This window comes from Apodemus sylvaticus, chromosome 22 (assembly GCF_947179515.1).
Source record: "Apodemus sylvaticus chromosome 22, mApoSyl1.1, whole genome shotgun sequence".
NCBI lineage: Eukaryota > Metazoa > Chordata > Mammalia > Rodentia > Muridae > Apodemus > Apodemus sylvaticus.
In genome coordinates, this window is record NC_067493.1 from 24676739 (window position 1) to 24692693 (window position 15955).

Below are 15955 nucleotides of genomic sequence, written 5' to 3' on the forward strand. Positions count from 1 at the left end.
CTGGCATGCTTGGATATATGTGCCCAGGGGTGTCTGCTGTGCATGTGAAGGAAGCCCAGAGTGTTTCCTTCAATCACTCACTATTCATCTAGTTTTTGAGACAGGGCCTCTCACTGAACTTGTAGCTTACTGATTCAAGTAGGCTGCCTGACCAGCCAGCCCCCAGGATTCCCCGATCTCTGCCTCCCTAATGCTGGGATTACAGGTGTGCATTAATGTGCACGGGTCTTTTCATTTTATAATTCAGAGGGACTGCCCGAGTCCTCAGGCTTGTATGGCAAGCACTTTACCAGCTGACCCATCTCCCAGCCTTCCCTGAGGTCGATTACTCTGACTAGAGGCTGTTCTCCTGTGCCCTCTCATCAGCTGAGCATTTGGATTCCTGGCCCCAGGAAAGCTGAGAAGACTGAGGACAAATGGTGGCCTCACCAAGGTTGCAGCACTCTGTCTGATGCCCTGGGTTTCTGACTACATAGGAAGGGTTGAACCCAGAGTATGACATGACCAGTACTGTCCATGAGAGCACTTTGGAGGTTACAGAACCAGGCCAGGTACCTTGTATCCCTGGTTGATGCCGTTGATGAACTGCTGGGGCGGTGGGTTCCACAGGAAGTGCACGGTGGTGGAATTCACAGCCTCTGCCTGCACGTTCTGGGGGGGTGCGGTGGGCACTGTTCCCATATGAAGGTGGAAGGCAGCAGCACAAATGTCAGGAGGCCCCACGGGGAGAAAAGACAAAAAGGAAACCCCAGTCACCACTCAGGACTCAAGAGCAACCATGGTGCAGGTGGAAGGGAGGTGAGTGTCTCCCAAGCTAATCTTTGTGTAACAACGAAGAACTGGTCCATTTCTGTGGGAGAGTTGCTTCCCGAAGGCAGAGGCAGGAGCTGTACTAGACCATGTCCCATCCCACAGATCAGAGACGGACAACACACTGAATCTTTCTCTATCGTTTCCTCAATTACCTCTATTGCCACCTCAGATCAACCCTGCCAAGAATCTAGAATGGCCTTCTGCTTCCGATTGTGTTCTGGGATCCCCTTCTATTTTCCAGTTAGCTTTTATTGTCCACTTGACAGACTTGGGAAGGGGGAAACTCAACTGAAGAACTACCTAGATTAGATGAGTCTGTGGAACTGTCCTGATGATGAATGACATTGGACGGCCCAGCCCACCGTGGGCGGCGTCATTCCTCGGCAAGTGAGCATGGATTCTGTGGTATAAGGAAGCTAGCTGAGCGTGAGCTTGTGAGCAGCGTTCCTCTGTGGGTTTTACCTCCAGCCCCTGCCCTGAGTTACTTCCCTCGGTGACTCACTATGACCTGGAAGTAAAGCCAAGTAAACCCTTTCCTCTTCTAGGTTGTTTTGGGTCATGGTATTTATCATATCAATGAAAAAGAAACTAGGATCCTCTGTATGTATTCTACATTACGAGATTTATTCACCTTTACTTTATATGTATGGATGTTTTGTCTGTATGTATGTCTGTGTGCCATGTGTGTGCCATGCGTGTGCTATGCATGTGTCATGTGTGTGCCTGGTGCCCAGGGAGACCAGAGCGGGTATTGGTTCATTGGAACTGGGGGTATGAATGGTTCTGAGCTGCCACATGGGTGATGGGAACGGAACCCAGGTCCTCTGCAAGAACAAGAAGTGCTCTTAACCAGTAAGCCACAGCTCCAGCCCCTTCTATTGTTTGTTGTTGTTGTTGTTGTTGTTGTTGTTTGATGCGGGCTCCCAGAGATGATATTCAAGGGGACCTGGAGCTTTCCCATTAGCCTAAGCTGGCCAACCAGTGAACCCTGGGGAATCTTCCTTTCCGTTTCCCCAACACTGCGATTATAAGCACGCACCACCATGGCTGGCTCTGGGGGTCACACTCAGGTCTTTGTGCTTTTTAAGGCAAGTACTTTACACAATGAGCTACTGCCCCAGCTGCCCAAGAAACTTAGAGGAGGGAATGGTGTATTTGGCTTTACTTCCGAGTCAGTTTGTCACTGAGGGAAATAATTCAGGCAGGGACTGGAGGCAAAAGCCACGGAAGAATGGCACTTGATGGCCTGTTCACTGGCTCAAAACCATCACGCTCCTCCTGTGCATATTACTGTTCGTTCACACACAAAGAGCTACAGGCAACTAAAGGCGGCTGAGACCTGGAGACAACCTTTCCCTGGGAAGACAACACCTACTGATTATTCAATACCAAATGGTCAACCCCCAGAACATATACACAAGTAACACCCTACACCCTGAGCAGAGTGCATTTATGAATTTTGGAATATATATGAACAGAATTAATTTTAAAAAGGGGAGGTCATAAGTTTGAACGAGAGCAAGGAGAAGCATATGGGGGGGGTGGAGGGAGAGACGGGAAGGGGGCGTGGCCTAACTATATTATATTCTGTAGAATATATTATATTCTACAGAAGCATCTTCTGCTACAAAGCCCAGCGTGGTGATGCCATGGTCATGTTAGGAATGTCAGCCGAGAGCTGGGGATGTCGCTCACTGCCTAGTATCTAGTTCCTACGAAGCCCTGCATTCATAGCTAGAACCACATAAGCCAGATGAGGTGATGCAGACCTATAATCTCAGCTCTGGGGAAGAAGAGGCAGGGAGATCGATCGCCCACAGCTATACAGTAGTTGAGGTTAGATGAGGCCCTCAAACAAACAGGCAAACACGAATAACTTCGTGTGTACAGGTCTTTGTTGTTTCATCTCATGTGGAGATGAAAGACTCAGAATCCATTGAGTCTCAGGTGACTCTTCCAGACACTGTTTCCTAGCCATCTGCCATCACCCACGACTATGGCCTCCCCACGTGCTTCTCTCCGCACAACATAAGGAAACTGATCGATTTCCCCTGCAGTACCTCATGAACGTTGTGGATTAAATATGATCCCGAGGACCGCTGAGTCTGGGATGTAGCCTGTCGGAGGGAATGCCAGAGCTACTGAGTGAGGCAGAGCCTGGCGAACAATAGGACTGTGACTCTACAACCCACAGAGACCTGAAGAGGTTGGAAATCGAAGGAAAACCAGGGACCGCTCACTGAGACAGGGAGGTGTGTGTGTGTCTCGTGTGTGTGTGTGTGTGTGTGTGTGTGTCTGTGTGTTTGTGTATCTGTGTATGTCTGTGTCTATGTGTATCTGTATATGTGTCTGTGTGTGTGTCTCTGTGTGTCTCTGTGTATGGTTGTGTCTGTGTGTGTCTGTGTGTGTGGTTGTGTCTGTGTGTCTGTGTGTTTGTGTATCTGTGTATGTCTGTGTCTGTGTATGTCTGTATATGTGTCTGTGTGTGTGTCTGTGTGTGTCTCTGTGTGTGGTTGTGTCTGTGTGTGTCTGTGTGTGTGGTTGTGTCTGTGTGTATGTGTCTGTGTGTATGTGTGTGTCTGTATGTGTGTGTCTGTGTGTGTCTGTATGTATGTGTCTGTGTCTGTGTGTTTGTGTATCTGTGTATGTCTGTGTCTGTGTGTGTCTATATATGTGTCTGTGTCTGTGTGTGTCTCTGTGTGTGGTTATGTCTATGTGTGTCTGTGTGTGTGTCTGTGTGTCTGTGTGTGTCTGTATGTGTGTGTCTGTGTCTGTGTATTTGTGTATCTGTGTGTGTCTGTGTGTGTCTGTATATGTGTGTCTGTGTGTGTCTGTATATGTGTGTCTGTGTATTGTGTGTCTATGTGTGTGTGTGGTTGTGTCTGTGTATGTATCTGTGTGTGTGGTTGTGTCTATGTGTGTGTGTCTCTGTGTGTGTGTTTGTGTGTGTGTGTGTGTAGAAATGAAAAGAGAGATGAGGGAAGTGGGAAGAAGGAAAGGGGGTGAGAAAGAGATTGGAGGGGAGAGGAAGGAGGGGGAAGGGTGGTGAGGGAGGGACTGGCCGATGTGCAGCTGGGCCAGGGAAATCTCACTAAGGTGACTAAGACGGACTCTTCAGGAACTTCAGGTGGAGAAACAGGGATGATGCTTTGCACACAGAGGTGCAAAGGTAAGATGTTTCAGAGAAGAATTACACTGGGTATTTGAGGAATAATTAGACAACTTGGAATCATTACCCAGATACCCAAGAAAATAAGTAAATAACATTACAGACAAGAAAAGAGACCCATAGACAATGATCCCTCATGAATACAAGTTCAAAACACAATCAAGAAAAAAACTAAAAGATCAGATTTGGCAATATACCACCAGGGTAATGTAGCCTTATCTGGTGGGATTTATCAAATAAACACAACAATGGTCCAATATTTGACTATCAATCACGGAAAAGGACCAAACCAACAGAATGAAGAAAAGCCAATCTTAATAGGGTTAGGAAAAGCATTTGATAAATTTTAAGATCTAATCATGATTAAATGAAAAAGACACCTTTCCACCAAGTAGAAATTTAAAAGAACCTGGTAAACTTGCTAAAGGGCATCTCTAACGCACCCGCGGCTGCAGTCTCATTTGAGATGACCGCCGGAAAGATGCTGCCCTGAGGTCAGGGGCAAGGGAGGGAGCACGGGAGATACTGGTGCTGCTTCTCTATTCTGCAAGTCCAGACCAGTGTAGACAAGAAAAAGGGGAGGAGGCAAACAGACGGGGGAGGTGCAATAGGACTTTCCACCTAGAGAATCCATGTCAACTCCAGGAAACCGAAGAGAGGCTAGCAAGGTTACAGGCTGCAAGGCCAACGCTCACAAACCAATTCTGTTAGCAAACACGAGCGATAAATAATTAGAACTTGAAATTTAAAAATTAGTGGGGGGTGGCTCATTTGGTGAAATGCTTGCTGTACAAAGCACGAGAGCCCCAGTTTGGATCCCCAGCACCTACATTAAGAGGGTAGGAGGATTTCTGGGGGTCATAGGCCAGCCAGCCTCAAACAAATCAGTAAGCTCCAGGCTAGTGAGCGACTTAAAACCACAATGGAGACTGAGTGCTATGGAATGACACCTAAAGTTGACCTTTGGTCTCTACACATTTGTGCATACATGTGGGACCCTCCCCCACACACGTTTAAAGAAGCAATGAAAACACAAAGTAGACAGAAACCTGTCGGTGTGTTAGATCTGTCATCTGAAAGTTACAAAGCCCTAAATACAAGATCCAAATAAAAATCTGGATAAACTTTATTACATAATTAAAGATGGTATAAATCTATAGTAATTAAAGCAGGTGACCCAGTAAGACAAACGAATACAATATCAATGCCACAGAGAATTCTAGAAATGAGTCACACAGGTACCCACTGCTGTTCAGAACAGCACACACGATTCTATAAATCCTGGACACTGCCATCGAAATACAAAGAGAACTTCCAGAAGTGCCTCATGCCTACAGATCACACAGGGGCTTCAGTGCAAGCCTATTACTCTCAGAATACTAGAAAAGTGTGTCCCTGGACTAGGTGACAGCGTGCAGGGATGGTGCTCCAAGGTCCTTCTGTGAGATGAGACAGAACAGAAGGCCACACAAGGCTGGGTGCAGAGCACGGCAGCTTCAGGGCCTCCCATCCCCCAGTCCACCGGTAGAGCAGGGACAGGTGGTGCTGTACCCCTGGGGTGACAGCCACCACTGATTCTCAAGTGGACAGGATCTATATCACCCGGGAAAGGAAACTTAGGGCAAGTCTGTGGAGGGTCCCTAGACTGGGTTAGCAGATGCGGGAAGACCCCACCCCAGCACCATCCCAGGCATCCAGGGCTGGATAAACACAGGGAAAGCAAGCTGAGCGGCGCAACTCACCTCTCTCTGCTTCCCGCCTATGCATGCAATGTGATCAGGGGCCTTACGCTCCTGCAGCCATGCCTCCCCACAGTGAGGGAGGGTACCCTCAAACTATAAGCAAAAATCAACTTTAAGCTGCTTTTCTCAGAGTATTTTCTTCTCATAGTAACAGGAAGAACAACTAATACACATAGGGTAAAATACTGTCCAGCAATATGGAGAACCACATGTGACCCCTAAATACACTGTACTGTAATCCCAGTACTTGGGAGAGGGAGGAAGGAGAATCAAGAGCTCAAGGCAAGCCTCAGCTATGTAGAAAGGTTAGGTGGGACCCTGTCCCTAAATAAAAACAACTTGCATGCATTGTACTACTAGAAAGGAGCCAGTTCACAAGACTCCATATTGAATTCCTTCTACTTGGTAGTCCATCAAAGAGAAACTAGGAGAGAAGACAAGCAGCTGCTGAGGACAGGGATGCTTGGATGTATGAATGCAAAGGGGCAGGACTAGGAAGCTGAGATCATGTGACTGCCCTGTGTCAACCACTGTAGCGACAGTGGATTGGAAATGCGTGTTGAAAATGTGACAGTGAATGCCAGTCAGGGAAATTATACCACTAGTTATCTCAAATGTATCAATAAGTATTCATAAAACACTGAGTCTCTCTGTCTCTCTGTCTCTGTCTCTGTGTCTCCCTCTCCCTCTCTCTCCTGTGTGTAAATGTGTGTGCATTTGAAGGCACAGGTTCAAGCTCAGATGTTGTTCCTCGGGTGTTGCACACTTGGTGTTTTGAGGCAGGGTCTCTCATTCACCTGGAATAGCCCGGCAGGCTCGGCTGGCTACTCCCCAAGCCCAGGAGGACGAACTATCTCCGTCTCCCAGAGCTTGGATTACAAGCATGGGCTACCACGCCTGGCTGGGTGTTCTCAGAACATGAGTTCTGGAGTACTGAGCCCAGGTCCTCATGTTTGGATGGCAGCTGAGTTATCTCCCCTGCCCCCAGAGAAGAGACTGATGTCCATGGTGGTGATGTGGCTGTGGCGATCCTTTCTGGGAGTCTGGGGGTGGAGCCATGTGTGAAGTCACAGACCCTGTGCTGGAGAAGCCACACATGGGTGCTGTAGTAGGAAGTCCCTAGGGTGCATTCCTGGCCACTGTCAACACAGCCACTTCCAACTGTCCCCAACCTCTAAGACAAGGAGCGACCTGTCCATAGATCTATTGATTCTTGACCCAGAAAATCAAGATATACAACACAAGGTTAGTGCTTCAAACCTCTCCATTTGGTGCTAAACTGTATGCAGCAGCAGAAACAGGGACAATGTGGGGCTGTGGGGACAGCTCAGAGGCTACAGTGTTTGGATTCCAAGCACTTACATAGATGCAAGGCTTGGCAGCCTGCCTGTGTTCCAGCCTTGGAAGGCAGAGACAGGATTCCCCAGAGCAAACAGGCTTGCCCTGTTGGTGAATCCTTGGTCTTATTGAGAGGTCCTGCCTCCGTGAATAAGGTGAGAAAGTGATGGGAAATGATTCCTGGCATCAGCCTTGGGTCTCTATGTCCATGTACATGTAAAAATATGTACACATATGCAACACACACATGCATGCACACATATTCAGCACACACACATACACACTCATACACACACACATACACATACACACATGCAGGCACATGCATGTGTATACACACATGCACACATGTATATACACACATGCACACATAAAGACATGCAAACATACACACAAGCACACATGCCCACACACATGCACACATACATATACACACATGGATATGCATACATAGAAACACATACATATACACATGTGCACACGCACAATGAAAACAAAACAAAAATGAAACAAGGTTGGTGTGGGTCAAAAGAAAAAAGAAAAGGGGGAAGGAGGAAGGAGGAAGGAAAAGGGGTGAGAAGGAGGAGTCAGGGGCTGCTGGGAAATGACTGAGGTCTTCTCTCCACCCCCATCCCCACCCCACCCCACCCTACCCCACCCCTGCTGCCATCTTGGAGCTCTCTGTTAGTTTTCCTCTGGGGTCTCCTGAAAGCGCATGCGCTAAAGGTCTCTTTGGAATATATTTCTGCCAGGCTGGTAACACTAGGAGGAGGGAGGGATCCTTGAGGCTGTTCTTGGACCTTCCCTTTCTTATCTCACTGGCCTTTTCCTTCCTTCCTGGCTGCCTTAGGAGGTAAACAGCTCTGCTCCACCACACAGTCCGCACCAATATGTCCTGCCTCACATGACCCTGAACACCAGGGTCAAGCGACTGTGGGCTGAAACCATAAACCAAAGCAACCCTTCCTCCCTCAGCTGGCTTCTCACAGTGCTCTGTCACAGGGATGGAAAGCGGACTCCCTCCGCCCCGTTCCCCAAGGCAGTCTGGGTGACTCTGTGGCAGCATTCCATCAGCCCCAATTACTGCCTGTGCAGTTCCGGCTTTCTTTCCTGCCACATGTTCACCTCTCTGAAATAAGCCAAGGAACAGATGTTCGATAAATGCATTCTGCATCATTTAAGTAAGAGTCGCTTCCTGAAGTTTCAAGATGGCTTCTGCACCTTCACTTTGATCCCCATCGGGTGGAAATCCTGCCCTTCATTCCACAGCCAGAGCCTCTCTAAGCCTCAGGGAGGTCTCAGAGTACCGAACACCTCACCTGAGGTGGCCAACAAGGAAGCTACTTCTTGTCTGTAAAAGCTAACTGTGGTTGTCAACTTGACCGTATCTAGGATGAACTAAGAAACACACATCTGGGTGAATCCGTGAGCACATTTCCCACATTTCCCTGAAGAATTAACAAGATGAAGGAAGATCCTCTTCTAGGGTGGATGCCTTCTGGAAGCCACCTAGACCTAAACATGTGTGAGGGAAGGGTTCCTGATTTTGCCTGCCTGCCTTCCCTTCTTGTTGATCACTGCATCTATTCTGCAGTTTCTCCCCTGATGCTCCAACCAACCCTTGCTGACATCAGAACTCAGTTTCTTCACCCTTCCAACAGAAATTAGAGACCAGATGCTCTTCTGGAGTCCCCCAGGCCTTCAGAGACAGGAACAGTGACTGGGTTCTCAGCCTCTTCAGCATGCGGACAATCATTGTTGGACTACAGTCCATATCTGATAAACGCCCTTTGTGACATATATTCATTCTGTCGATTCTGTTCCTCCAGAGAAGCCCCACATCTACACCTTCCCTCCTCCTTACACAAAGTCACAGTAAAGTAAGAAACCAAATGGAGCAATCCTTCCTCCTGAGTGACCTGCCTACGAGCCAGAGCATCCCACACTTTGGCTCTACCTCTCTATGGACGCCTGGATGGACGCCTGTTGTCACCCCAAGCTCTATTAAAACATTAGCCATTCTTCTCAGCCCTCTTGTGTTCCCAGATCCCTTGCTTCCTTTTCTCCTAGTGACTGTCATTAGAAGTGACTCATATACTTGAAGACAATGGAACCGAAATATTCCTTCAAGAGAGACAAGAAAAGAGCTGTAGCCAGTAAGTCCTCCCAGGCAGTGCTTTCAAAGGAAAGAATAGATACGGCAGGAGAGGCCTTCATTAATGCCGTGACTTCGCCCTGGTCCATCTGGAGAAAGGACAGGTGCTGGCCCATAGCTCCCGGAAGAGTGAGCTGGCTTCCAGCCTAGCCTCCTCCCAGACTTCCTGTTGGGAGCTGCCACCTCCTGCTACTCAAAATAAGGACTCTCGGGACATTTTCTCCCCTCTGACTAGCAGCTAAGGCCTGTGCTCCTAGGGCAGTCCTTTAAGCAAACTCAGCCCGCTGAAGTAACAGGTGTTAGAGTCTTTTCTGATTTATTTTGAAAAAAAAAAGGGTGTGTGTGTGTTAGGGTGTGCAAACCATGCCTTTAAGGTTGCACTTGGGAGGTAGGTGGCTCTCTGAATTTGAGGCCAGCCTGGCGTATATGCCAGGACAGCAGTTTGCTAAGTAATCACACCCCTGCCCAGGCCTGGGTCTGTTCTCAGTGTTAAACTGCACATAGCCCACACCTCTCTGTATAACTGTCTCTATTTGTAGACCTAAACACAAGAAGCTCTGTCGTGCAGGGGTGGGGCAGGGGGTGGGGCTTAGCTAAGGAAGTTAACAGAAGAAAGGCAAACCAGGAGTAGGGTGGAGCCTCCTCACCAACTCTGGACTTTTCCAGCCTCTTCCTCCCTCCCTCAGAGGTAGGAGGGAGGAAGAGGCTGGACAGAGCAAAGTGGCCCTCTCCTGGAGCTAGGATGGGTCACATGGGCTATAGGACACTGATGACATACGGCTCTCAGCAAATCTTCTCTCGGCTGCCCTGAACTTCAAGCTGGAGGAGTCACATCTGCAAACTCTGTGTAGGCATTGTAGGCGAGTAAAATGGAAAAGGTCGGAGAGTCAGCAAAAGATTTGTGTCTTTGGTGTAATTAGAAGCATATCTCAGAAATGAAGATTTTGGGAATAGATGGCAGTAAAATCAGATGTCAACGCTACTGAAATCCATCATTCTTGAAATAGGATGCAAAAACAAAACAAAACAAAACAAAACAGCCGTCAAAGGCTTAACCATAGACATATTGAGTAACAATACACTCATTGCGTAGTCATAGAAAAAGAGGGGTTAGGGGCATAGGATCTGTTGGTTTCCTGTGACGAGCAGTACTGCAACAAGCAATACTGCAACAAACCGGTCAGTTAGCTCTTCCCCAAACCTAAGATGTGAGATTACAAACTGACCCCGTCTGAAGACCCATTAGGTCAATTGGTAAACTGGAATTCTCCAAATAGACTTAGTCTTTGATTTGCATGTGACAAACTCAGTTTCACATCTGGAAACTGTGTGCTTGTGTGCCATGTGTGCGTGCCCTGTGTATGTGTGTGCACATGCACCATGATGCGCACAGCTATGTGTCTTTACACGTATCTGATCGTGCACGGCAGTGTCTTGCTACACAGACAGATCCTCTCTTGGCATTAAAGCAAAGATTCCAGGTCCTTGCCTTCATGGATCAGAGCGTCTGGGAGGAGAAGCACACACTAAGGACAGTGGAGGGCCAAGAAGGGCCACAGGAATTTCCTTAAAAACGGTCCTATGGACAGAGGTCATTCCAGAGAGAGACCGTTAAGCAAAAACTGCTAAATTTAAAACAAAGCTCCAACTCAGACCTCACTAAGCATTGCATTGTTACGCTGTTAACCACATCTGGGTACATAATGCTACTCCTAAGCTGGGGCGGTGGTGGCGCACGCCTTTAATCCCAGCACTTGGGAGGCAGAGGCAGGCCGATCTCTGTGAGTTCGAGGCCAGCCTGGTCTACGGAGTGAGTTCCAGGACAGCCAGGGCTACACAGAGAAACTCTGTCTCAAAAAACCCTGATGATGATGATGATGAGGAGGAGGAGGAGGAGGGAAGGAAGAGGAGGAAGAGGAGGAAGAGGAGGAGGAGGATAAGTAATGCGACTCCTGTGCTCCTTTAGAGTCAGAGGCATAAACTGCCTTGCTGAGGATGCCTAAATAATTTGGTAGACTGGGGAGGTAAAGAAGGCACTGTAGACATTCCTGCTGCACCCTAAGTTCTCAAGCAGGGGCTCCCAGCAGCCCTGCTCAGCACCACCCCCACCACCCCCACTTCACCCCCCACCTCCACCCCTACCCCCACCCCCTGGCTTAGCCCCTGAGACACTCAACAGCTTTCTTACCCCGTAAGCCACTTTACTCTCCTGTCATACACTGTGATTTGGGGGTGGGGGGAGGGGAGGAGACAGGTCTCACACAGCCCAGCTGGCCTTGATCCTCCTGCCTCCACCTCCTAAGCGCTGGGATTACAGGTGTACACTGCATTGCCCAGTTTCCTTCCTCTGCCGTATATCTCCTAAAGGGTTTTTTCTTGCTAGACAGAAACCTATTGGCCCCAGTCCATCTCCTGGGAACTTTCTCCTCACAGTACACACAGCAAGGAGACTATTTCCCACTCTCAGAGCCTTTTTTCATGAGCCCTGCTCACTCTAGGTCCCCTCTGAGGACCTGGTTTTCTTACGGTCCCTATGGCCTGTCACCAGGAGCTGACTTCCATACTCCATCACCGAGCCACCAGGTGGCATGACATGGCAACCAGCAAACTTGTCCTCTTTGAATGGAGGTTAAGGCCCATGGCAAAGGCCTCCTAGGCCTACACCCTAAGCTCTTGATTCAGTGGTGGGGCGCCATCCTCTGAGCACAAGAATCATGGTGTCTTTACCAGAGAAGCTCTACTCCCAAGAGATGCTCTAGGTTGTGCTTGCTGGCATCGCCTTGTAGAGGGTGGTGGGAATGGACCACCTCTCATCTGAGGCCCATCCACTCCCTCCTGCATCCCCCTCCCAGCTATACACAACTCTACCCGAGATGCCCATGGTCCTGGGTTATGGGAGGTGTCATATACAAAGTGTCGAAGGGTAACTGAAGGCTGCAGGACACCCCACTTCCACAGCTATAGGGGACTTGTCACCTATGGCAGGGTGAAAGTTTTGAGTGATGTGCTTGCTCTAGGCCAATCCACAATCCTGTAAGGGACCCCTCACCCATGTTCTGTAGTAAACCCAACCAACACAGCGATTCCCCAAGCTGGGCTGGGTGGAATCATTACTTTGGTCTCTTGTTGTTGTTGGAATGCTATAGGGGGTAGGCAGATGTTGGTTTGTGTCTGGTCTGGAAGAGCTCACACCATAGATGTCGACTGTGATCCAGGGAGGTCACCCCATCCCCAGTGACACCATCACATCCAACTGTGATATTTTAGTTACTCTGGCTACAGTACATTTCTCTGTTTCTTCCATCCATCTAACCAAGTAATATGTTTTTGACGTTTGACTCTGGGTGGGATTGATGAGAGACACCTCTGCCTCAACCCTCACGATCATCAGGTTGTCTCCATTTCCTCTGAATCACGGGCCAAAAATGGATGCCTGACGTTGCAGCTGAAGTCAGCCTTCAAGTGTGCATCCATCAAGCTTGACGCCATTCAACATGGGAATTCACCTAAATGTTTGCCGCCACATCTCAACTCCATCTTATCTACAGGCTGCTTAGAGATGAATTAGTGAGTGAAGGAAGGAAGGAAGGAAATTCATATCCCAAAAGGAATGTGGTATTTAGATCTATCAATGTAGTAACATTGCCCATAAAGGAAGCAGGCTGGTAGGACGGTGGTGGGATGTCCCTCAGGAGTCTCTGGCCTGTGAAACTTGGTCCCCAGTAGGTGGCCATTTAGGAAGGATTAGGAGCTGTAGTCAGGCTAAAGAAAGTCTCTCTCTCTCTCTCTCTCTCTCTCTCTCTCTCTCTGTGTGTGTGTGTGTGTGTGTGTGTTTCCTCATATGGCCTCCATCTTGTCTCCTGAAACATGGCCTTTCCCTGGGACCTGGAACTCACCAAGCAGGCTAGGCTGACTAGCCAGTGATGCACCTGTTTCTGCATCCCCAGTGTTGGGATTATTAGTATTACATCCCCACAATGGCTTTTTAAAAACATGCATTCCAGGACTCAAAGCCAAGTCCTCCTGCTTGCCCAGAGGGCGCTTTACTGACTGAGCCATCTCCCTAGATCCCTCTTCTGAGCCTTCTGGCAGTGTTCTCCATCTCCTGTAAGAAAGCGAAGGTTCCAATCTTCTCAACCGGAAGGCAGATCGGAGCCAGGGACCAAGGATGCAGAAGAGTCCAGTCTGTCCTTGGTCACTTCTCCCAGGGCTAAAGACATAGAAGCAACTTCAGCAGCCATCCCAAATGGAAGTCTCCTTCGGACAGGCTCACGCCTCCCCCGCATCCGCCTTTCTTTCCAAAGCTGTGGCTGTAACTTAGGAAATCCCACTACTGGGGTTCCTGGAGACAGTGATGGCTCCTCCAGGGAGCACCACCTCTCTGAAGTCACAGATCAGTAATCGTATGTGGGGAGCTATGGCTTCCTCAAGGAGTTTGGGCCAGTCCTCTAGAGACAGAGATTCCCCTTAGAGCTGCCAGTCAGGGCTTGTGGTTTTAGTTCCCTAGAATGACACCATTCTACTCTGAGTCCCTGGAGGAGGTGCTCATGTTAGCCTCGGAGGTGACATGAAACACAGCCATCTAGGTCCTGCCTCAAACCTGCAGATGCTGGGAGGTCTGGCCAGAAAAGGCAGATGTAGGTGCTTCTATAGCAGCTCTGAACCTGTGGGTGGTGACCCCTTTGGGGGTCAAATGATCTTTATACAGGGGTCGAACATCGGATATCATTTCCATTATGATTTATAACAGTAGCAAAACTATAGTTCTAAAGTAGCATTGAAAACAGTGTTATGGTTGGGAGTCACCTCAACATGAGGAACTGTAGTAAAGGGTCACAGCATTGGGAAGGCGAACCCTAGGGGTCACTGGCCCATGAACTGTGACATGAGGTTACTGCCCAAGGACCTTTGTCCCAATTATTTTCTACTCTCTCCCTCCCTCTTTTCTTTCTTCCTCTCTTCCTGATCCTTCCTCCCTCCCTCCCTCCCTGCTTTCTTTCCACCCTTCTTTGGACCTTCCTTCTCTCCCTTTGGCTCCTCCCTTGCTTCTCCTCTCCCCTGCCCCACCCCGCCCCATACCCCACCCCTGCCTTCCTCCCCAGGTCTTACTTGCACTCTGTCTCTAGTTACAGCCTAACTACTGAACAGAGAAAAGCCCTACACCACAAACCTTCTCCTTCTCTGAACAGACACGTCAACTGCTCCCTGCAAGACCTTCAGTGACGATGACACCAGGTCAGACACTCCCTGTAGCCCACACCCTCAATATAGCCTGCAAGTCAGACAAATGAAGCTCATTCAAAGCTCATTTGGGACACCCTCTGGTAAATGCTGGATGTCACAAAGAGGCACCTCCTTGAACGAAGGAGGGCTAGAGGGGCAGCCCTGGCTTCCCCATCCCTGTTTCCTGCTCTGCCAAGATGTGGACAAGTAGACTCTGCTCCTTCAACTGCATATGAGGCCACTCCCCTGCCATGATGGACTGTATCCCCTCAAACCACGAGCCTAACAGGACCTTCCTTAAGTCATTTCATGGTCACAGCAATGCTATAGTATAGAAGGAAGGAAGAAGGAAGGAAGGAAGGAAGAGGAGGAAAGATGGAAGAACAGAAGTTAATTAAAAGAAACTTTGGACTGGAGAAATGGCTAACAGTGCTCAGTGCAGAGGGCCCGAGTTCAGTTCCCAGCATCCATATTGGCTGGATCACAAATGTCTGGAACAGTGCCCTCTTCTGGGCTCAGTGGGCACTGCACTCATGCACAGACCCACCCACCCGCACATACACACATAATTTTAAAAAGAAATCTTTTTGAAATGAAGGAAACCTGGGCTGCTATGAACCTGCAGCACTGGGGTGTAAGATGAGTCGCAGCACTGTGGAGGAGACTGTCGTGAGGCTTTGTGATCAGGAGGACATAAGCCTCGGGCCTCTGGAAGAAGCCTGACCTCTGCGTCCTGCTTATCTTCTCCTGTGAGACCTGTCACTCAGCTTGACGAGGAGCCTTGGGCGACGCAGCAGCACTGGCTGAGTTCAGCATAGGATGAAATTACAGCTCACTGTCCAATGTGATTTTTATATTCTAACTTGCTCGGTTGTATTATTAAGATAACACAACCCCATCTGTCACAGAGAAGCCATGAAATTAGAGGTATTTACAGGATAAAATGTCATCATTTCTTCTGTCTTTATCCTTAAGACCAAGTTCTTCTGGTGGGGGCTGTGGTATACATAACTCTTACTGTTGGTGTTTAGTTGTATGTTTTTGAGACAGACTCTCATGTAGCCTAGGCTAGCCTTGAACTTACTGTGTATCCAAGGATGACCTTGACTTTCCGGTTCTCTTGCTTCTGTAGGCTTGCACCACTATGCCTGACTTTGCTATGCTGGGGATGGAACTCAGAGCTTTGCGCACAGTAGGTAATCATTCTACTGACTGAGCCACACTCTCGGGCCACCCACTGTTATTCTTCAGTGAGCTAAAGGCCGCTTCGTCAGCATTTCAGGGGACAAAACTGTCTGAGCCCAGGTTCCTGCTTGTGGCTGTTTCCATGAGGACTGTACGTGTGTATTCTCTTCTGGAAGGCAGAATGTGATCTCTCTGTTGCTCTGGGACCACTCTGCCCAGAGACGATGCCTCTCATTCTGAGGCTATTCATCCCAGCTACACTGCCTCTGGCAGCTTTGCAATCCCATGCAAGATGATGTGGGTCTTTGCCACAATGGCACACCCCATTTT

At 48.8% G+C, this 15955-nt stretch overlaps 1 protein-coding gene across 1 annotated transcript in view; it reads right to left on the bottom strand.

Annotated features, from left to right (window-relative positions):
• Positions 1–15955, bottom strand: part of Sdk1 (sidekick cell adhesion molecule 1) — a 1012579-nt gene that overhangs the window by 182236 nt on the left and 814388 nt on the right. Inside the window, exon 18 of the mRNA XM_052168081.1 lies at positions 556–671. Within this exon, the coding sequence (XP_052024041.1) occupies positions 556–671 (116 nt within the window). The remainder of the gene's footprint in view (positions 1–555; positions 672–15955) is intronic.